This window comes from Rhyacophila brunnea, unplaced genomic scaffold (assembly GCF_057557595.1).
Source record: "Rhyacophila brunnea isolate RB1 unplaced genomic scaffold, BYU_Rbru_1.0 scaffold_6, whole genome shotgun sequence".
In the NCBI taxonomy this organism is placed as follows: domain Eukaryota; kingdom Metazoa; phylum Arthropoda; class Insecta; order Trichoptera; family Rhyacophilidae; genus Rhyacophila; species Rhyacophila brunnea.
The window spans coordinates 12,919,152-12,943,360 of NW_028233276.1; the positions used below are offsets into that span (position 1 = coordinate 12,919,152).

General features: G+C 31.0%; 1 protein-coding gene across 1 annotated transcript in view; it reads right to left on the reverse strand.

The window, feature by feature from the left end:
• Positions 1–8,483: 8,483 nt before the first annotated feature.
• The window catches only part of LOC147065215 (potassium voltage-gated channel subfamily KQT member 1-like), a 306,976-nt gene continuing 291,250 nt past the window's right edge, over positions 8,484–24,209 (reverse strand). Inside the window, exons 7-13 of the mRNA XM_085956690.1 lie at positions 23,147–23,215; positions 20,945–21,091; positions 15,041–15,221; positions 14,392–14,527; positions 12,607–12,763; positions 10,551–10,673; positions 8,484–9,286 (exon numbers count right to left, since the gene is read on the reverse strand). Of these exons, the coding sequence (XP_085812816.1) occupies positions 9,179–9,286; positions 10,551–10,673; positions 12,607–12,763; positions 14,392–14,527; positions 15,041–15,221; positions 20,945–21,091; positions 23,147–23,215 (921 nt within the window). The 3' untranslated portion in view covers positions 8,484–9,178. The remainder of the gene's footprint in view (positions 9,287–10,550; positions 10,674–12,606; positions 12,764–14,391; positions 14,528–15,040; positions 15,222–20,944; positions 21,092–23,146; positions 23,216–24,209) is intronic.

A 24,209-nucleotide genomic window follows, 5' to 3' on the forward strand; every position in this document is an offset into this window, starting at 1 on the left:
GGAATCACTGTCCTAGATAATACGTGTAAACCTAGTAAGGGAGTTAGTAATGCGAGTGGGATATTATATATAAACAAATGCAAAGGGAATGTTCCTGTACTAAGTTTTATTTAAAAAATCAAGTTTATTTAAATTGTTTAATAAATTGTCAGTAGTTTATTTACCTAAGAGATCGAACAAAGTGTAATAGGCTTTAGAGACATCTAATGAATAACGAGTTAAGTATGCATTTATATAAAATTGTTAATGATTTTTAAAATATTGTTTGGGATAGTTGTATAAATATATTAATGTAGTTTATAATTTAAATAAAGATCTGAATTAAAATTTCCTACAATTAATATCTTATAGGCTCATATATATTGAAAATTCTTATACAAACTACATTACATACCTACTTGTATAACATTTGTGTTAAAATGCAATTTATATTATTTTTAAATGATTTATCAAGTGAATTTTTCAGTAAATTATAATTAATTGCATCTTTTGTAACTCCGTCACTGGATGTCTTAAATACTTGTCACATTTTTTCTTAAATCTTTCATTTTTTGACAATGTCCGATCCTAATATGATCATTTATGTGCCTTCACAGAGTGGAGGTTTGAATTAGCATATTTTGGTTTTTACACTTGCTCAACCTATTAGGTCCATACAACTCCATACACAAATTGAAAAAACAATATGCATATTTTCCAGACCCAGGATTGTAACCTGGGACCCTCGGCATTATAAGCCGACGCGTAAGTCTCTCAGCCATCGTAGGCGTGAATTAAATCATTTTTAATTATATTTTTTGGTAATTATTAAAAAAATACAATATTACTATAATATTGCTTATCCCTAATTGTAATTATAATGGTGATAGAGTTAAAAAATTACTACATTTTTTATATCTTAAGTTTTATTGTAATACACAGTGGGTAATATTCAAGATGTAATGTTTATATATGAAAACGATAGCGTTAACATTACCTTTTATTTTTGTTCCATTTGTATTTTACCGAATTCGTGTATTCAAGAACAAATGCTGAAAATCAGGATTTAGGGATTATAAGTGCTATATCTTCTACTTATAGTCTCTCTACTATTATGACTACCAGTATATCTCAAGTAAAAAAAAAACACTTTTTATGACGAAAAATGAAATTTTGCTTGCCGTGGATTCAAATTTGCTTACGGTTTAGGTTTATGTTATGAATACACCACATAAAGAATTGTAGATACTGTAAACCTGTGATTCATAATGAATGAAGGACTTAATTCATTTTCAGTACAATCGAATTTGAGACAGACTGGTTCTAAGGTACATATTAATTGATAATTGTGTTTGTAAGTTAAGGGGGAGTATGGTGCTACTAGAGTTATCTATTGACAAAATTAGAAAACAAGAAATATAATAAATTTACATTAATACTTTGGACGCGGAAGACGCACACGGCGCGTAATGACCAGGCGGCCGATCGATGTAATTAACGTGCATTTTAAAGGGGGCAATTAAAATCTCATTATCTATTTAGCAGCGAATGATTTTAATTTCAACTTTCAGATTTTTAAAATAAATTTGATGTTTTGTATTTTCATCAATAGATCTCGCTAGTAATCTCTTAGTAATGCATTGATTGATGTCTACTGTTGTATATATGGTGGCTTTTCTAGGAAAAGTTTTATGACAATAGTTTCATAGTGACATTCAGAAAAGGAATGTTTTTAATAACACGTATTTTAAAAATAGTTTATTATTTACATCGCAAGAAGAACACTTGTACATTAGATTCAGCATAATTCTATTTTGTAGTTGGTCTCAAGACTAAGGCAGGTCAACATCAAGCCTATTCTAGAATGTTTTCTAAATTAGAAGCATTACCGGTGATGCCGTCAAATATTGGAGATCAATAGTGATGATCCACCTCATAATAACACTTGCATTCCTGTAAACATATGGCCCCATTAAGAGTATTTTATTGTATTCAACTGCTTAGCATGAGAACAATCCAAAACAAGAATTAATAACTATTAAATTAATCATATTATCTCTAAATTTAATATTGTAATTTTTATATTCATTTGGAAACCGTTCATTTCTACATGCATGCCATCTATGAAATAGTAATTAAAGTTCTGGCTTATACGAAAAAAAACAAAACTAAAAAATAAATCATCTGTGCAGAAATATTATGTATTCAGAATATTTAAAATTGTAGTGTTTTACGATATTATTTTTGATGTATTTTTTAATAATAGTAAAGACCACATTACTTCATATAAATATATTTTGTAGAATATTAGCCATACGTATGATAAAGCGGTAGAGTTGAAAATTCAATTGACAAGGAATTAAAATTTAGACATTATTCTTATTTCGAAATGTAAGTACCATAGCTTATTGAGAGTACATACTTATTTACTGTAGTATTGATAAATTACTATATTTTTTAATAAAGAACACAGAATTTTTTAAAGTCCAAATGATATTTTTCCAAAGCCCATGGTACATAATATATAAATATGAAAATTAATAGAGTAATTACAATTTATTATAATATGTATATTTTATAAAACATTTTGTTTTCTTCTCGATATAGGATAATTTAAGATAATTATGTATCGAGTTTACCTATAAAAAATAATATTTAATAGTGCTTATGTAACTGGTTATCGTTCGGGCTAACCCAAGTACCTAGGTACTCTCCGAGATCTAGAAACAGTGGACAAGTTTGTATAATATCTAGAATCGGTCATTAATGGAAAAAGCGGATGTGAAGCAGACATAAGAAGATGCACACATATTGTGATGAATGCCATGACACGTCTTATCACTGTATGGAAGTACCGATGAATTTCAATTGGCACGGAAATGATGCTTACGCAAATATACGTGTCTCTGTATTTTTGTACAGTGTCGAGTCGTGGACCCTGAGGGAAAGGGAGACACTCTCTGCAGTTTTTTGGACATATTATTCAGCGCGGACCAGATAACCTGAAAAGATTGGTGGTTTTAGGTGGCCTTCAAGGAAAGCGAAGCACTAGAGTGACCAAGGGCAGCGTTCACTCATGCTTTGAGAAAAGCACGGTCCGTGATGGGTGGAAAATCTTAGTAGCTTAACATTTGACTGCATTACCCATCGCTAGGGTTTAAGGCAGTGTGACACTTGACGGTAGCGTTTCTCAAATGCTATTTTAATACACCCACTCGATTAATTATGAAGTATCGATACACAGTTATCAAAAATTGCATTGCATAACTACAAATTTGAAAATGTATTAGAGCAAATTTGTGATGTGTGTTTATCTCACTTATCTGATTCACATGGGGGAGCGGCATAATTAGAACCATAAAATAAAAATAATCCGCAGTCATTACCGAAAGACAAAAGTATAGCGTTCCCTATGTCATTTCCAAGAAAAGATAAACCGCATACGTGGCAGGGAAAGACGCTGCATTTCGTAATTGATACGATGTCGTTTCAAAGAATATTTCGGGTAACAGAAGAAAAAGTGCATCGGTATGATAGTGGCTAGTTGCTGATAGTGGATGACAAAGGAATAAGAAGAACAATAATTATTAACAAGCAATTATTACTATCGAAATGGTGTTTTTCATTTGACCTATTTTGATATGGAATTTATGAAATGGGATTCGATCACAAGATGTAAATAACAGTGGCAAAGGATGGAGGTAGGCTGTTAAGACCTTTCATAAATAGTGCACATTAAACTTTGGTAGTCATGCGAATTTGTTTTTAATGAACTAATACTATAATTTACTGACGATTTTGGTTAGTTTTTAAAAATCAATCAAACCCTGCCTAAACCAAACCATAATAGTGTGGGTATATTTTGGACGAGGCAACAAAATTGTGCACACTTTTTAATTCATACTTATTGGTTTTCGTTGAATTAGACATACATAATACACATGTTGTAGGTTATTTTTTAAAATTCATTAAGCCCTGCCTAAACCATACTATAATAGATAAAAAATATTCTTCTATCTATAAAATATCCAAATTTATGTATGATTTAATAGCATAATTTTAGATATTTTATAGATATACGAGTATTTTTTGACTATTATCTATTATGGGATGACTGTCCCTGAGTTTAATTGAATTTTAAAAACTAACCAAAACCATCTGTAAATTGTATTATTAGTTCAATGAAAACAAATACGTATGACTGACAAAGTTTAGTGTGTACTAATTATGGCGGATCTTAACAGCCTGCCTCCACTCATCGCGACTGGTAAATAATTTAAGTTAAACTGTAACCGTTAAGAGTATGATTGTGAAAATCATCAAGCAAACGTATTCTATTAAAAATTACCTTATAATCTCAATAATAAATATTTTTTTTATAAATATTGTTTCAATGTTCAACAATTACAACAGCAATAGGAACCGAAATTCTTAATTAATTCATCGAGTATCACATTTTAAAAGATTGCAAAATGTTTAAATAGAGTAAAGTATTTAACCTATTATACGCCGCTCATCTAAATAAAACTATCGAAACCTACCAATAAAACGTTCGTATTAGGGATTGCAACACCGAATGAAAATGTCAATAACGGTTTATCGGTATTTATTATTAAATACCGGTATTAATACTGGTATTTTGTACACATTAAAAAAAACAGAAGTAGGTGCTTATGAATAAATATAGCTAATAAAATCTTTTAAAAATATTATTTTATGGCAAAAACCTACATACCTACATTTATTATGTTGACATTTAAAAATATGTATTGATCATATTTGTAGAACTAGTGATTTTTTTACAAATAATTTGAATATATTGATAATTTTAACTAAAGCCCTCAAAAGTTCATCAAGTACAAATAAGTCCCGGCTGCAAGAAAAGCTTCTTAAATTCGACGCTTGTACAGTCACCAATAATTATAGAATAATTGTACATTTTTGTCACGGGTGTTTTCTATTTCGAAATAATATTATGATAATTCATCGCGACAATTATAAAATAAAAATATATTTGATGAAATTTGTTTTATTATTGTTTCACCTCTGTTGGATTCACTCAATATATTTGCATTTTAGCAGCAAATAACTTATAATTCACTTTCAAAAACATAAACTAGTGTGCTTTCTTAATACCGAAAATTCCGGTATTTTGGATTTTTATAACCAGTATTTCGGTATTGATAAATACTGAAATACCGGTTTTGAAATATCAGGATTGCAATCCCTAGTTTAAATAGAGTAAAGTATTTAACCTATTATAAGTCGCTCATCTAAATAAAACTATCGAAACCTACCAACAAAACGTTCGTATAAACTAATTTCTGTTAGTAAAGCCAATCTACGTAAATATAATTTTAATAATAGTAATTATAGAATACTAACTATATTTTCTATTTACAATATTACCCTCTCTTGTTATTAACAACATTGTAATATTATGTTGTATAACAAGAAGAAAGCATTCAATACAATTCTGTCTCGTGCATTACTTGTGATGTTTACAATTTTTATAAAATACCTTACAATTCTGTACGATGCATTATTTACAAATTAAAACAACATAAAGAATCATACAAATTAACTAGGTAATGTTACCCTACAAGAAATTAATTTATTGTTAGTTTATTTATTATATAATACAATATAATTATAATTTAAATAGAAATACGCATAGTGCTATTTTAGAAATTTGTTATAATAATTTTATTATTATAATTTTTACAATCGGTTTCAATAAAATAATTCTTATTATATTAAATTTACAGTGGCAATTCACAATCGCTCAACATGTTCACACGAAGCGTTGTCACTTCACATCGAGTGCTACAATGCTAAACATATTATATTATCAAATCGACTCAAACCAACCCCACCATGGACATCATCAAATCTGAGACATCACAATATTATGATTTGGAAAGTGACAGTACGTAATAAAACTGATGGATCTGCCAATAGTAATAAATATTTAAATAAATACAATATTTAAAAAATGATACGATGTTAGTGACCGGTAGCAGATTAGGACGCTTAGAGGCCTAAGTAGAGGAGCACACTGAAGAAAGTCGTGTGATGCGCGCGCTTGGTTTTTACGCCACGTGCGCATCTCACGGCCACTCGCAGTGTGCTCTGGCCCTTAGGCGCAAACTAATTTTGAGGGATTTTGTCGCTTTTAGGCTTCATATTTCCACGAGTTAATATTGATGAATACTTAATTCTAAACATAGATAAATACAAACCCTTGATGTTTTTGGAGTTTTTGAGGCTCTGGTCTGCCAATTTTTAAAGCGAGCGCCTCCTACGCCTGCGTGATACATTGGCACTATTAGTGACTAAAAACAAGCGTGATAAAGTTCGATCGATGATGTAGTGTGGAATCTATATTCTGCCCAACGAGTCATAACGACTCATATTCATACGAGTCATACGACGACCATCTAGTGAACTAAAAATCTGCCCACCTTTTCACGTATAACATGCTTATTCCCTCGTCTACTGCTTACTACAAATCTTGCATCGATTTTTACCCTTGCGGTACCGTCGTTTCAAACTACATAAAGCACTCAGGCGTGTCAGCCAAAATAAAAGTCGCATTAATTTAAAACAGTAAACGTCAATGAACTGATAACGTATTTCAGCGATAGCAAACTTTTTTATGCGTACACACATTAAAATATGATACAAACTGGTAAAAATCAAATTAAATGCAATATTTGTTGATTTACATGCAGAAGATTTATCCACTTATTTAATGATGCAAATACATTTTAATGCAATATTAATATACAAACAGATTTATAAACTAGAAAAACGCATGCTGGGAAAAACCACAAAAATGTAATGTTTATACAAGTAGAAAGTATGTTGACTCAAAAACTGGTGAAAACCATTTAAATCAGATGATTGTATGTTTAAGACTAAACCACATTCTTTTTTTAAAAAAATAAAATATTTTATAATATTGATTTCTTAATATACAGTTCTTTCGCGTGCCCAAGGTTTGCCACCGCTGACGTATTGGGTTTCATAATGGCAGAATGTGTTCTAGGAAACGATATTCCACCATGTAAGTCCTAGTGTCAAAAAATCTTAGTAGGTATATTATAGTGTTTATCTTCATTTAAAGCAATTATGTAATGCATATTGTTGGGAGATAAACAATATTCTTGATTAATATTTTCAAGTTTTACAGGCAAGAAGGGGTCCCTCTGATTATTCATAACTCTCTTTTTAATTTTACAAAGTATACACTTATTAATATACAATGAAACATGTTATATAAGCATTCAATGCGTTTTATACAAATATATATTTTTATTATGTACTTATGTATGATATTTTTTTTTGAAATTTCTTCTTGTTAATATTTCAATAAATTTTCTTTAAAGTGAATTTTATAAAATAATGAAAAATGTCCCGAATACTGTGGGCTTGTCTAAAGTACGTTTCGACACACGCTATAAAATTATTTACGTAATACAAAAATTAATTCAATGCAGGGCAATACATACGTCGGTGAGTGTTATTATTAAACATATAGTATTTTTGCTTTTGCATAGTAAAATAAATTACTTTATTGACATTTTTGTTGAGTTAAATATGTTTATTTTTCCATCTTATATGTCAAGCATCTCGTGTTCTCCCGTGTGTGTTCTCCTACCAGCAGAAAAAAATTTGTTTAGTTACTTTTAATAATAGATATTTCGAAGTAATTATTCGATTGATAAATATGATATGTTAGTATATAAGATAGAATAGAATAGACTATCAGATTAAATGTAAATATATTTAAAATAATTATATTCAACAAAAAACATAATAAAAACACTAAATTCTTAACTCGGGTCCAAATTTACATTAAATGAATACGTCAGGTTATTGCCAATATTGTTGATTGTGTGGTTGGTCCTGATTTATGTTATACGTATTATCTAAATAATGATTGTTTATACCTGTCTGTTTTATTTTGATTTTATTTCAAAATATTACACAATACAATATTAGACAAAAAGGATATGAATATTAAATTTACAAGTCAAAAATACCTGTACTTTTTGTAAGGTCAAAATCTTGGTCAGATGGTTATTTCATAGCGGAAACACTTGAAATTAATGTGAAACTGTGAATTTGATAACCCTGGGTTGGCTATAATATAATATATATAATGTAATAACCTATCGGGTAATATTCATTTACTATATTGGGCTTTTTGGTTATATTATATTAAGAATCTGAGGATTACACGAGTAAAAGTGACATACAATTAAATAAATAGTAACACAGGATTCAAATATGTACCTACCTAACTACTTTGTTTAAAAAGTTAAAAGCATAAAATTGAATGACGTTCCTTATAGCATTTTTTATAGGTATACATAATATTGTTATTATTTTTCAAAGTAACGTTTGTAATTGAAATGTTTTGGCCTGGTTATAGTAATAATGAATCATTGCAGAAGAAGACCCATTTTAACTTTTAATGTGTTTTATTCAATTTTGATTAAGGATACTTATATTCGTTTAATCCTCATAATTCCCATTTCACAGTATTATCATAAGACTTATATCTGAGAACATGTTTGATAGTTCTGAAACTTAATTGTTATTGGTATCCAACTCATTGTGGAAAATTAGTAATTTCCAGAACAAGTAGAAACCAACTAACATTTTTAGTTAACATTAGAAGAAGATTTAAATATATTTGTTTATCCAAGAAGTCTCTATTATTAAATGTAGTGCTGTTGAAGTAAAACGAATAATGTTCGTATGTCTTTATATAATTTAAATTATTTAAAACTAGTTTAGGTTTTTTTTAATATACTATAAGATGGTAAATTAGGCCATAAATATAATAATAGAAATAGTTTGCACCAAGAAAGGCCAGTGACAGTGAGATTTGAATCCAATTTACACTACTAGATTGAAATATAAAGATATTGGTATTAGATTCATAATGCCACTTGTCAAAATATATACTATATGGAAGTCGGCCATCTTAGAACATAGACAAATATAATATTATAATAATATCATAATGTACAATAATAGTAATATAATCACGTAAAGGTAGTCATATCAACATCTCAGCCTTTGGAGAAGCATCCACGTCGTCGGCTGAGGTTGATTGATCCCGTTGTCATGAAACATGGTTGGCCTTTTGTCAGTCTCCGGGTGAAAATGGAGACGAAAAGCGGCGCTATGGCCCAGGCGGTTCGGTGTCAGCGATAAATGGAAGCGGCTGCTTTAATGACAGTGTGTTCAGGACATATACCAGCTGGTCTAGCTTTTTGTCCATCATGCCAAGCTGGAAATGAAAAAAAAACTGATATATAATAGCTACGTATGTGCAATGATGTTTTTAAAATGTGGGTGTACTGGTTTTTGTAGCAAAGATATATTTATTATATCACTATTTTTTGGCTTCTAATAACCTTCATGAACAATAATGTCTTACTTAGTCAATAAGAAAATTTAATATTGGGCTCCGTCGTCACCAAGAAAAAAAACACTGACTATGTGAAATAAATTCTGTGTGCCAAAGGTAAAGAGAAATTGTGTATCTTCAAAGTTGAAAAATTAGTTAAATGTGTGAAGGAGAAAAATCGGATTGACACCGCTGAATTGGTCAATTTCACACAGAAACACAGAATAAAGAAACAAATACAAACTTGTCCAAAAATCCACATTCTTTTAGCTATTCTAAAATCTATTTTACAACGTTTTTCTTAGCTCGTATTCTTATTTGTCCGGTGGTTCTTTGTCCGGTACAAATCTTGCAATCGTTGTTTAACTAACTTCCCGACTAGCTAGACATTTAAAACTTTTAGAACATATCAGAACACGATGCCAATGCATTTTTTTATTACTTTTAGCCATCTTTACGTATAATTGAATTCATTTTCAGTTAATTATGATTTGTATGAAATGTTATTTCGACATCATTATTGATTGCTAGGGGTCTTGGGGTCCTAGCAACTAAATTACAAATATATACGTGCGTTACTATGGAAATCAATATGCCATGTCAAGTACAATTTTTTTGATCGTTTAAGCTAGTCAAGTCAAGTTTATATGGTACAACAGAATTTAAAAACGTTGTGTATAAAAAGTTCTTTTTATCTTGTAATTATTTGATTTATTTTCCCTTTGATTTTACACACAGAAATATATATATATATATTAGATTCGACTATTCACTATGATCATCGTTAGTTTAAGCAGAAAATAACTAACTCATAGATTTACAAATGATAATATATTTGCAGTCTGCAAATTTGCAAGCTTTGTCAAGCAGATTACATTTAATTGTTTTAATGGACACAGTTAACTCTCTATTTATCGGGAACATATTAACCAGGCGGTGGACTAACTAGGTATTTTTTTGAAAAGCAATTGTCCGAGGAATTAATTTCCTCATCTATCTACCTTATTAAATTGACAGTTAATAAACCTAGCCACAGTAATTAGTATATTTTAATTTTACTATTTTTAAAATATAATAATAATTTTACTTGATATTTGGACCAGTTCCTTTCTCAATTTTTATCAAAAAACTTTGTATTAGTTACCTGCTGCTCAACTCTGTAAAGTCGTGCACCAACTGTCATTGGTTTGGAATTTCCTACTCGGTCGATGCCTGTGAAATAGCTTCCAGGCTTTCCTAGCGTCTGGTCGAGCCTTCGTTGTAGTTCCTGTATCATATAATATATTAATAAACAAAAGAATATCACGGCGTTAACTTCATAATTTTACAGAATTTCCAGTACTTTGTATGATTCAAAACTTTCAACAACTAGAAATCTGTATATACTCTCCCCAAATTATAAATATTCTTTTTGTGATTTTACCGAGGCTTTGACTGCGACTCGCTGTCATATCGCCTCTTCTCTTCTAGAAGGGGATCCGTCGATCTGGTCCTCACTCCTATTCTGTTAAATGACTTTACAATTTTGCCTAGCTCTCCCGTCTTACCCACCGCCAGGACACCTTTCAATTCGTCGACATTCTCATAGATATCCGCAATTCGCAACTGTACTCTGTGAAGTTCATATTATTTAGGGCATTGTAGTGCTATATGTACAATGTCCTCTAAAACATGACATTCATCGCAGAGTTGCGATTCGCTTCTTCCCATGAGGACATCAAATCTTTTGCCCATTGTGTGCCCTGTTCTTAGCCTCAGTATTAACTTAAGCTCATTCCTCGTCAAAGGAGACTCTACAAACCAGGGCACCTCTCGTGGTGATGGTAGAATAGACTTACTCCATTTCCCCTTTTATAATGATGCCCTATGGTGAAAATCTATCCACATACTTTGGCCCATTTTCTTTATAGCCTCATTCCAGTCCAGGTTTTCTGGTATCCATTGATATGGTACCCCGGAATGGCCAGCTTCCTTTGCCAGATCATCCGCCCTTTAATATTACCCTTAAATATTCTTATTCAGTGTTATTCACACTTCCGAATTACCTTTTGGTATCATATTATATTAGCAATGCATAACCCATAGTCTTCCATGCCACAAACTTAATGAAATATGCGAAAAAAATCTTGCATTTGTTAATAATTACTTGATGAATCGTGGTCAAATGAGTTAATTATATCTTGTGTAATGATTGAATGTATTATAATAATATATCTCGTTGAAAAATAATTTTCAAATATTTTCACTTTGAGAATAATCATTAATTAGCCCGCATAGTCAGTGATATTCCGTAGGGGTATGCAGACCATGCGTTGCATGGGGATGGCACATTATTAATGGTGGCGAATACAAATGTTATAACTTTTAAGAGCAGTGGCGGTTTCAGTTTCGTTAGAAAGAATTGATATCTTTGTTTTTAGAATAAACGAAGCATTAAAATCCTGACAGCATAACTATTGTTGTATTTTAATACCCATTTCCATTGTAATACATATTTTAATGGCCATTTATTGCACAGGCAAGATTTTCACAGGGGTAGTACCCAACACCATTAACTGTTTGAGAGTAGATTTTGTGCAAATCTTAGATTATAGAAAAATATAGATAGAGCTATTGCAAGTGTTTGTCCTTCAAAACATGACGAACTTTTTCACGCACATGCCTCGCCCCCTTCACGCTTCCTCCGCGACCCTTTCCTGGGTTATTCGAAAATATGTGTGACAGTGTGCGTGTCGTAGTGTTGCCAGATATCGAATATTTATTCCAATGTTATAATTTTACAAGCGATGTTTTTATAAATTATATTATGGCAACACTGGCGTGTTGGCTATGCACTTGGTAAAACATTACTCACTAAAATTGGCTCATGCGGAGGGCTTGGTGCAAATGCTCGAATTCTCAAAAAATCGTATGTATGTAAATTTAAAGATTATTTGTGTATTTATCTGTCCAAGATAGCCCAAAATAAATAATAAAATAACTAAGTAGGTACATAACCAATTTTAATAACATTTATTATAAAAAATGAACGGGAATGGCATTGTTAGCCTGCTTACGGGCGGCACTTTACCTACGGACGTCATTGCGCCTACTAATTCAAAAGAGGATAATAATATTCTACTACTCTATCACAGGCGCTTCGATATCAATAACGATTTAATGCCAATATAATTTAAATGAAGATAACATGACCACTGTACCTTTATCCTGACCATCATGTTGAGGTGTCCCTGGCTGTACTGTTCGATGACATCTCTGACGTCGTAAGGTTTCCGCGCTTGCTGGAACTTACGTCTCGCCACAAAATATTTGATCTTGCGGATCGCTCGAATGGCGTTGCGATGCGCGTCAGTCAGTCTGAAAATACAAATGAGACATACAGTCTAATCTTAATGACTTAAAATATACTATATTATAAGAATGCCTAGTAATTTCAAATTATGAACTTTTATTAAATATAATATGGTGTAGTTCGCTGTAGCAAGACGGGAAGAATTATTCCTTAACAGTCAATCTGAAAATACAAATGAGACATACAGTCTAATCTTAATGACTTAAAGATACTTTATTATAAGAATGCCTAGTAATTTCAAGTTATTAACTTTTATTATATATAATATTATGGTGTAGTTCACTGTAGCAAGACGGGAAGAATTATTCCTTAAGCAGACGTCTACTATGGTATCTTGCCAAAATATTGTTTAATTTGTTAGGTTTGTCGGTAAAGAAAATAATCACCGAGAGCTTTAAGATATACCGTCCAGAATCAAAGTCCATAGCTTGTTTTAGCTTTTTCGGCCAAAATAAAAATCACAGAGAAATTACGTTCTTTTCTAATTTTTTTTTAAAAAAAAACTCGAATTTTTAAATTCAGTCGGTCGAAAGCTTAGTCTAATAACAATTTATCGAAAATCTCATTGATGATTTCTCGGAAAATTTATTTCTCGACATTCAAGAATGGCCTTTTTTGATTATTTTTCGAGAATTCTCGAGACGATATATCACGATTAGGGATTCCAATCCCGGGATCCCGAACTATTTTCGATACCTATGAATCCCGGGATTGATAATCATAATAACTTTCGGGATTGAGTTTTTTTATCAATTTTTATGGAAAATAAAATAAAAACGAAAATATAACAGAAAAAATACTTTTAATAACATATAAATACATTACAAATAAACTGAGTTTGAATCAAGTTTGATTTATTACCCATGTGTTGCCAATTCATTTTATTTTTTCACATAAATTAATAAAAATGAGAAAGATTGGAAAAAACAGTGCTTTTAACAAAGTGATTCCACCATGTTTTTTTAATGTATTTGTCATTTATTTTAATTTTAATTAAACTTGTATTTGTTATCTTTTCATAAATAAATTAAACTGTTTTACTTTCACATTGTTATTAATTATACATATTACAATATTATTTACTCCAGTAAACATATGTATTTCCAAGATTGAACGTACACAATATTAACAATAAATGTCTTAAATACTCGTAGTATACATTATACTAAATTTATTTTTGACCGATTTTATCAACGTTATTTGTATATATAGAAATTTTATATTAACTATTGAAAAAATTCCAATCCCGGGATCAAGATTTTGGCTCGGGATTGGATTCACTAATCACGATCACAACCTCTAGTCATATATATATTTTCACGCGTTTGTCATTATTAAAAATATTGAATTTGGAATAGGTATACATACTGTAATAGAACAGGGAGAATAAACTGTTGTAAAAAGAAAGCTGCGTGTTGAACACAATAATTTTCCTCATACAACTTTATCTGGTAACTCAAGGGCTCTCGTAATTTTTATTTTTTGCCTTGTAAGATTATAATTGTATTGTTAGTATTGTTAAACAGTATCATGGTGAAGTATTTCTTATTTGTAAAGTCATTTTATTAATTAATAATTGAACTCTATAAATATTAGTAGGTACCTAGTTATATTGTGTATTTGGTGAACATACTTTGTAACTCTTGGTAATTCTTGGTCCATATCACAGTCAATTTCGTCACTCGCCGCTTCGGTAACGGAGGAAGCTTGGCTGACTAATGTCCTCGCAGGTCCTACGCCATCGCCGCGCCGGATGCGATTCGGAGTACCTGTATAAATATATTTAATTTATTAATCAATTCATACACTGTTTTTCTCCTTTTTCTTTGTCGGGAACTTCGACTTGTCCAAACCGCGTGTACCGGTAAAACTGTATTACTTAAGACAAAATAACTTGTTTTAATTTTTTTATTGTAGTATCATCATCACAGTGGCCACTCTTCTCATTTTTAGGCAGAGTGGAATTGCAAAAAAGTACAAAGTTATAAAACGTATACTCCAACAATTAGTTATGGAACTACTTGATATGAGTAGTTTCTTAAAAAAAATAAAAACTTAAATATGTATTCTATGAAGTATCAAAAGTCTCTGTCTTTCTCTTGCCTCACATTGCTTCTGATTGCATGCTTCACCAGCCAAGTTTTGGAGGCACATGTATAAACTGTTTTAGAATAATTATATTAATTTCAATAAATCATTTTTGTTCTCTATGCAAGAAGATTTATTTTTACAAAATTTGTCCCAATATAAGATTGTAAACCAATAATGAAACGATTACTTACCGGACTTTGGTTCTTCCACGTAAAACACAACGTCTCCCTCGGACTCTCTTCTGCCGTCATTAGAATTGGGCTGCTTGTCGTTGCTTGTGGCAGCGCTGGTTCCTCCCGGAGGCTCCATCTTGTTTCTCGACTTCCGTCTCTTGAGGACCGAGGCTTTCTTGGCTACCTGCAATATCAGGGACTGACCCAACAAGCGCCGTTACCACACTCAACACTTAACACAACAACTATTTGCATGGAGGAAAACAGGGTACTAACAGTTAATCTATTGTTAGATGTTCTCATAATTTTTTAACTGAAATTACATTCACTTGAATTGCGGTCAGTATTCTATCTAAACCGACGATTAAAAATTAGCTTCTGTAATGGTTTTTGTAAGATATTATTTCGATAAAAGAATTGAAGAAGACTAGCTGAGAATATTTCAATCTCATTTAAAACTATGCTAGTAGCTAGTAGCTATGAAGTAGTAATTTTAACTATAGGTAATAACTACCCAGCTATGTTATTGCATTCAGAAGTTCGGTGGCATCACTAGGAAAGTTATCATTAGAATGCTTGAACTCTAGAAAGAGTTATTAGTATTTTTTTGGATCACAGATTTTCATTAACAAAAATTTAGTGGTTATCTAAAAATATATATACAATATTAATCGGACTGATATTTATGCGATAGAACTCCATCATAGTAGTTTTTGTTTCAATACCGTTGTATAAAATACATTGCCGACATATTCACAAAATTAAATTTATAATTTTTAACAATCCAAACACAGTAAAAATGCTAAACATAACATAATATTATATTTACTGTCACGTTGCAAAATTATTTCAGATTTTAGCTGTGAAGAAAAATGTGACTCTTTTCCAATACAAGATGAATAAATTAAATCAGATACTTACCTAGAAAAAGAATGCTACGAGTACGCTACAATATTTAAAAGATTTCGCTATGTTGTAAAAATCTAATATAGTTTGCTGACTAATATTAATTGGGAAACCCTGCTTTCAATGCACATACAATGTTTTAATAGTAATTATTGTTCATGATATTTTTCGATATAAAACCATATTCGTAAAATTAAATGAAGGAATGAGTAATTCTAAAATTGAGTGTTACTAAAACTATTTATCAATTCTATACCATAGTTAACTCTAGTTTTTGCATTTTTGACTATTTTATCATAATATAATAATATTTTCCAGTGAAGTAACAAAAAATATAGAAAATATTGATTAGAATCACTTTTAAACCCATTTTAAACGTAACAAGAGACTTGAAATTCGCTTAACAAGTTCTAGTTTGACAATAACATATGAGAACACCTATTTTAGACTTGATAGTTAAAACAATTTTGCTAAACGTATACCAACAACTTTTTAAATAACGAGTATTACAAAATGGAACATGCTCGTACATAATTTTAAAATGAAATGGATCTATAATTTATCTATTCATCCACCAATCAAATCTTAAACATTGGATCTAGCAACAATCTAGCAAAAATGATTTAACACACATGGAATGATTAAATAGGGTTGTCAGATCTCGTTTTGTATGTACATAGTATATACATATATATTATATTTTTTTATCCGTAGTATTTTTTTTTTGAATTGCTTTATAGGAAAAACCTCTATATTGCAAAAGAAAATCTGACAAACCCGCGCGAATTAATGACACCACTATGAATAATTATTAATTTACAGTACATCTAGTTTGCTACAATCAACTTTACAATAATATATGTGATATTTATAAATCAATATTTGCAAAAATAATGCAATTGGGTTCAATATTAATTATTTATTACATTTCATAGAGTTTAATCAAAATAGTTAACATTGATGGGATTATTATTTTTTTGAAAAACCATAGAAAAATAAAACGACTGCATTGAATGCAGGGTTTTATAAAAAAATAAGATTAAAAAAGCTTGATATCTTTGCAAAGGAGATATATTGAGAATTGTATTCGGAGTCGTATGTGAAGATTACACGTAGCGAGGAATGATCGAACACGAATTTATTGAATCATGTAAACGTGGGACGATTTCATTGGATAAGTCATATAATATCAAGGATAGAAGACACCCAACTACCCCAGATGCTCCTCTCCAATACAGGTATCGGAAGACAGGAAAAAAGAAGATCTAAACTGAGGTAGTTAGACTATATAGTAAGATACAGCACTTCTGTAACTAAGGCAGTGCAAACAGTAGTCTGCAGTAGATAGGAAAAAATCAATACATTTCCCGTAGGAAATGGTGACTAAATGGATGAATAGAATGGTTTCCCGCGCATTTTATTTATGATGGATGAATCTAGTATTGCCAACAAAGTAGTAGGATATGGAATCATTCCTGTTCTAATTGATGTACTGTAATATTTCATTCTTATGTACAGCCTTTCGAAGTCAAGATTTATGTATACCACACTCGGTTGTAACGAAAGATTTCATAACCACACCCGAAAACTATTTTGTTGTTATTGATTTAATTAATACTAAAAATTAATGGAAAATCGAGTATAGCAAACATGTTTTTACAAGACAGGCCTAATGACAAAAAACACTATATATAGTCTAACCAAAACTTCATGTACGGTGAGCTGTTGTATACCTATGTGGGATGTAGATATAGCTACTACCAGAACACCTCTTATATTATGTGCAACCACATTTCGTTCAGAAGAGCTGCACTGGACTAGATATTTTGATTATACTATTAATTTATAATACTATGAAACGGCTACATTGGCATCATTTTTTGTGTTAATGATATACATATTTTGTGTCGTTTATGTTTTAAGTAGATAATTGTTTTCATTTGAAATCAAAGTCAACTCATTTTTATCAGTGGAAATATTAGAATATTCCACGGCGTAAACTTTGGTAACTCCTGGTAGAAAATATTGTGTAATATGAAGACTAGTTATTATGTATGGCAGAGTTCACGAAATAATGAAGGGCAAACAATTGGCCGATTTTAATGCTAGGATACGTTTTCTTGTTTTTTTTTTTTTTTTGTTTACATTACGGTTTGCAATATTATTTGAGAATAAATGAAAGAAAAATAATTACTTGCATTTAATTGACTGTAAAATAGAATTATTCAAAATAATGAAACACACCAAAACGTAATAATTAAATGTTATTAAACACAGTGGTCAATATATCTATCGACTGTAGAAAGGAAAAGGGACGTTTTCATTTTTTTCAAAATAGGTTTTATTGGATAATAACGATGTATACGAATAAAATACACGTTGTGTCCAAAGGATTTATGTTGCAAACGCCGATTTATTATCTAAATTTAGCTGGCAATTAAAAAAAAAGGAAGCGAAGTGGGAAAAATGACCTAAACATCATTTTTGATGGTTTTTCTTTAATTAACTGAATAATTAATATCAGATTAGGAATATGAAAACCAAATTATTAATTAAGGTTATGTCTATTTTGTATTTTAACGTTGACCGCAAAACATAAGATAATAATATACATTTTTGTTCCATCTGTAAAATTTGTTTTTTGTGGATTACGCCCTATTTCCTTTCTAGAGTCGCTATTATAATAAAATTATTGGTTTGTGATTTAACGTGACAAAATGTGAAAGATTACAATTCATATACACCTACATCTTATATATTTTGTATTAATTACCACCAAGTGAATACGGAAATTATTGAAATTTATATGACATTTTTACAATCAAATAACATTTTTAATAATACGGATTAGGCTGTCTCTTTTAGAATTTTGAATAAACTAACTTTACAGCCAATTTATGAGTAATATTGCTAGATTTAGCTTGTTATACATTTGTTCAATAATACAGAAACCATAAAATTAACAAAGAAATAGTAAAAAAAAAATCTGGAATTAAAAATATAACATAGTTTTTCGTTTGTGCTCAAATAGTTTATTGTTTGTGGCGGCCATCTTTTTATTACGCATTTTCGAAACATTAATGATTTTCATATTATCAACGCATTCACGCCCCATATACGGCAATGTGTAACTTTTGACAAATTATTTGTTTATGGTTGACTATTTTGTTGTGTTATCACATTTTTAGACAGCAAAAGCACCATATAAACGACACAAAAAAGCTAAACATATCATGCTGAGGTAGGTGGTTTATTGAAAACTTCATTAATTAATGATCATTGCTTTCATATAAACATATTATTTGGGTCTAGGACAATTTGGCGACGGGACAACTGGACGCCACGCAATTCAAAAATAAATAGACGTTAGGTACTTTTTTTTTTTTGACTATGTCCGATCCTGATAGGATCATATGGGCCTCCACAAAGTGGAGGTTTGTATTGACAGATTTTGTTTTTTACGAGAAATGGATGTCAGCTACTCGCTCAACCTATTAGGCCCATACCCTGACATACACAAATTGAAAAACAATATGTGTACTTGCCAGACCCAGGATTCGAACCTGGGACCCACGGCTTTATAGTCCAACGCTTAAGCCACGCGGCCACCGTGGGTGATAAATAGATGATAGTGATGATATGTACTTATGCGAACTTATTTAAACGAATTTAAATATGCACTCGTACAAATGATTTAATCGTACATACATTTGAGTTCCAACGAAAAAAGAGTTTTTTTTATATTATATAAAACCTTAGGCATAGTACTCAACCGCAATAAAAAAACATTATGTTCAGGATAAAATGAATTAAAACTACAAAGTAGTAGATAAAAACTGATTAAAATTCATCGTCTACGCTCTGTTTACGTATCTACGATAGTGCGGCGTCCAATTATCCTGGCGTCCAGTTGTCCCATTCCCTATTATTTTATATAATCGAAAGAGGATTTCTCATTGCGCAAGTATATTAGCAAGCGGCAGGAATTCTTGTAGGCGCCTCGTGACATCTATTTACTCCATGTAATGAGTGGACATGGGTAAACAAAAATAATTAATACTATAATACTACGTACTCTCTCGTATCTGCAAATTTTAATTATACTCAAAAATATTGTTAACTATATTGCAAATAGATCATTAATGTTTTGAAGATTTCAGTAATTATTATATTGTAACATAGTCCATTATTGCATTGAAACTTTCATTTTGAAATACAATCAGTTTATATCAGTGGTCGGCAAATTATTGAGAAAGAAGACTCAAATATGAGTAGCATATATAACTATTTTGATTTCGAGTATATATTTTAAGATAATTTGGCATCATGCAAAAGGATAAAAATCAGAATCGTTGATTAAGGTACTTAACAAAAAAGGGCACATATTATACGATGTAAATTTTTTTGTTAAAAGCTTTAAATGGAAATTGACTGAGCGCAAAGCTCCAAGACAGTGCAATCGCTGAACGATTCGAGAAATGATTCTAGTTACAAAAAAATAATAATTATTCCACAATATTAGTGTAAATTACGGTATTGTTCGTCAACAACGTTTCTTTTTCCTGTCGTATTTTATTTTCAAATTAGAGAAATATGCCGATTTATATTAGCTGAAAACCTCTTTTTATAATTGTATTAATATGTATATCAAAAATAAAACTTGATGATTCAACATTTATTTATATTACTATAAATAATCAGTTTTTGAAGTGGTAAGTTTTTAACAGACTTTTTCGTATAATTTTGGCGGGTTTAAGATGTTATAGAGTATGGTGAAATTAATCTAAATAGTTCAATTATTATTATTAGTGTAAAGCAAGGTTACTGAAATAATCAAATGTATTTTTTGAACAGGGACTGTTAAGTTCCTGCGCGAAAAAAAATCGTTTTCTTGACATTAATTCAAATTGACCATCAATAGTCTGAAAGTTTCAATGAATACTACGTTACAAATACATTAATGGTCTTGTTTCAATTGTTTTCATAGTCTGAAGGATGCCTTGGACATCTTCATACCCTGGAGAGAGGCGTGGTAGCCACGGGAGTTTGGGTGGGCTGCGAAGTGTCTTTGACGTATATCGTCCAAGTAGCCGTGCTGCGGAAGCTCTTGTCAGCCGCATAGCATCTCCACAGACATTGGATCAACATGGCCGCTGCTGGGATCTGGAAATTACGTTCATATCGACATTATTTTTATGCTTGCCAGAATAACAATTATTTCTATATTAGGCGGCCATAGGCGGACAGTTCTCGTAACAGGTTGAACATGCCAGTTAATACGTAATGGCGGCCATACGGTTATCTTTGGTAGATAATCTGCTGCGCCCATAGACGGACACTTTTTGACCTGCCAGATGTGTGCCAGGTTCAAACTGCCAGCGACCCCCTACTCCCGTGTTTTTGTAAAACTGTTGGAATTTTAACTAGCCAAAAGTTTTCGGGTGACGTTAGCTAGCTGTGTCGTAAAGTAGGAGTAACTGGCGCGATTTGGCGGCAAATTTTAACAGTTCTGTCATAATCTTCTAAGTTCGTTCGATAAGAAGTATGTTATTTTTGTTGCGTATTAGTTCTTTTGCTACTCATATTATATAATTACGAATATTGTAAAGTGTCAACTAGGTACCGCACATAATATTTTCCACTACTTAAATACAAACATATGTCTAGGTATCATGGAAACAAACGCCAACAACAATTAGTATACTATGAATAATTTATTCAAAATAAAAGAATCTGGACATATATTTACACAAACAATAAATTGTAATCATAATTAATCTAACAAAATCAATATCGTTCAATATACCCTACTTAAAACTAATTTAACACTAGGTAGGTACCCCTGTGTATGATCTCCGTGAACATAACCTCCACAGTTTTTGACACTTGATCTGCCACAGACAATAACTGTACGTATATGGGCACGTCTGTTGACAGTTCGACAGATTTAAATGGGGTAGTTAAACTGATCGGTGGTGTGGCCACTAACGTACAGTTATTGAACAGTTATTGTCTGTGCCATGTTCAACCTGTTACGAGAACTGTCCGTCTATGGCCGCCTATTGTAGTGATGTACCTATTCAAATGTTCTTATTTACATGCATTATAATATACTATATTATGGCCTATTAACGGAGTCCTTTAAATATTTCAAAAATATTCAAGTCAAGTATTCAAGATATTTGTGTCATTATGATGCCGTATATTTTCTCATCATATTCTTTTTTCTTTTGACCATGTACGATCCTAATAGGATCGTTTGGGGCACCACAGAGTGGAGGTTTTATTAACAGATTTTTTACGAGAAATGGATGTTAGCCACTTGCTCAATCTATTAGGTCCATACTCTGATTTCAAACAGAAATTGAAAAATAATATGTTAATTTTCCAGACGCAGGATTCAAACTTGGGACCCAGGACATTATAGGTCGACACGCTGCAACTCGGCTGTCGTCGGCTTCGCTAAATAGTAATTAGAAAAAATTGTTTGGTAAAACTTTCAAAAGTATTTTGCTATTTGTCATAATATGACGTAATATATTATTTTACAATAATTTATGATATTATTAACTGAAGGTATATTTGTGGGTCAGAAGGTTGTGTGGAACGTCGGGTTCACCACTGTGGGAGTCATGGTATGGTGGATGAAGAAGTCGAGATTTGGTGGTTGCTCCAATGGACGAAGTAGCGAGATTTATTTGCATGGTAAACAGTCGGTACAAGAGTATGTTACAGTAGTTATATTACAATACTTATGATACTGTTCCGAGGTCCGAATCTCTGTAGAATGAGTTGTGAGTAGAATGTTGTACGAGGCGATAAAAAGACTGAGATACTAACAGACCGGGAACTTATATTCGAGTGACATGTCCGATGAATTATGATCCGCTATTTATTGATATCAAAATAATATCTTGAAAATAATATTTTGGAAATAATTATTATAATTGAATCAGTTACTCTATATTGAGTTAACGTCATTGGATATGGCTGACTATGTGGAAAAACGGATATTGTAGAAATTATAATTGTAGTAAGCTATTTACTGAGTTTGCCATAATTGGACACTACAGGAAATATATATTAAGGAATTTGTAATTGCGGTCAGTTATTTAATATCGCCGATCAATATGCTGACATGGATTGAGTTATTTATCCCTATATATTCTTTACTTGTAAACAAATGAAATGTGCATCAATTAGCAAACAAAAAATTACCTGTCTGTTGAAGTGTTTCTGTCTTTGCTTCTGTTGAACTTTCAGAGCAAAACCGGATCCAAGAATACCCTGAAAAAAGTAAATATTTGTTTAACAGTTAGTTCTTATTAAAAAGTCATTTATCTGTCTAGATCTTTTTTAATGTGTGTGTTAGTGAGGTGTTTCCGAATTATATATGTTCGGTAAAGAATGTTATATTTTTGAATATAGTGAATCGTTTAATAAAAAACTAATTAAATTAAAAGCAAGTTCAATTATGTTAATGGGTACTAAAATTTACGGATATCCTGGCACTGGATATTATGAAGGTAAGTACCAATTATTGGTACCTTGATTTAAACCACAAAAATCGTCGAAATTTAGTTAGCCGCATAGTTATTAGTTAATTAGACATGGTACACGTGGCCATAAAAAAATATCCTGATTTAGTGGCGAAGGGTGGAGATAGGCTTAGATTACAAATTACAGATGATGTTACACCCCGCGTAAACCTAGCCATAATAGATAATAGTAAAAAAATATTCATCTATCTGTCATTTAGGAAGGGTTTCATGAATTAAAAATCAAGACTATCTGTATATATGTATTCTTAATTCAACGAAAAGAAATAAGGATGACTGAAAAAGTCTAAACTATTTTTGTCAGATCGCCCATAGCATACATAAATAATTATGGTTTGGTTAGGCAGGGTTTAATTTAATTTTAACAAATAATCGACACCATCTGCAATTAGTGTTCTTAGTTCAATGAAAACAAATAAGACGTATGATTGAAATAGTTTAGTGTGTACTATTTATGTCGAATATTAATAGCTTATCTCCACTCTTCGCCACCTTCCTGAGTTCGAGTTTCGTTCAAGATTTTTTATAGTTTTCTAAAGTGCTTCTGCATTATGTATATTCAATAAAGAATGTTAAATTCTTAAATGTTATGCTTGAATTATTCATATTAGAAAATGATTTATGTTGTTATTTATCGAATATGTATGACAATTTAAAAACCCGAATTTAAAAACGTTTTATTTTAATTTCAACCTCGCCACAAAAAAAGCCTTGTCATTTCT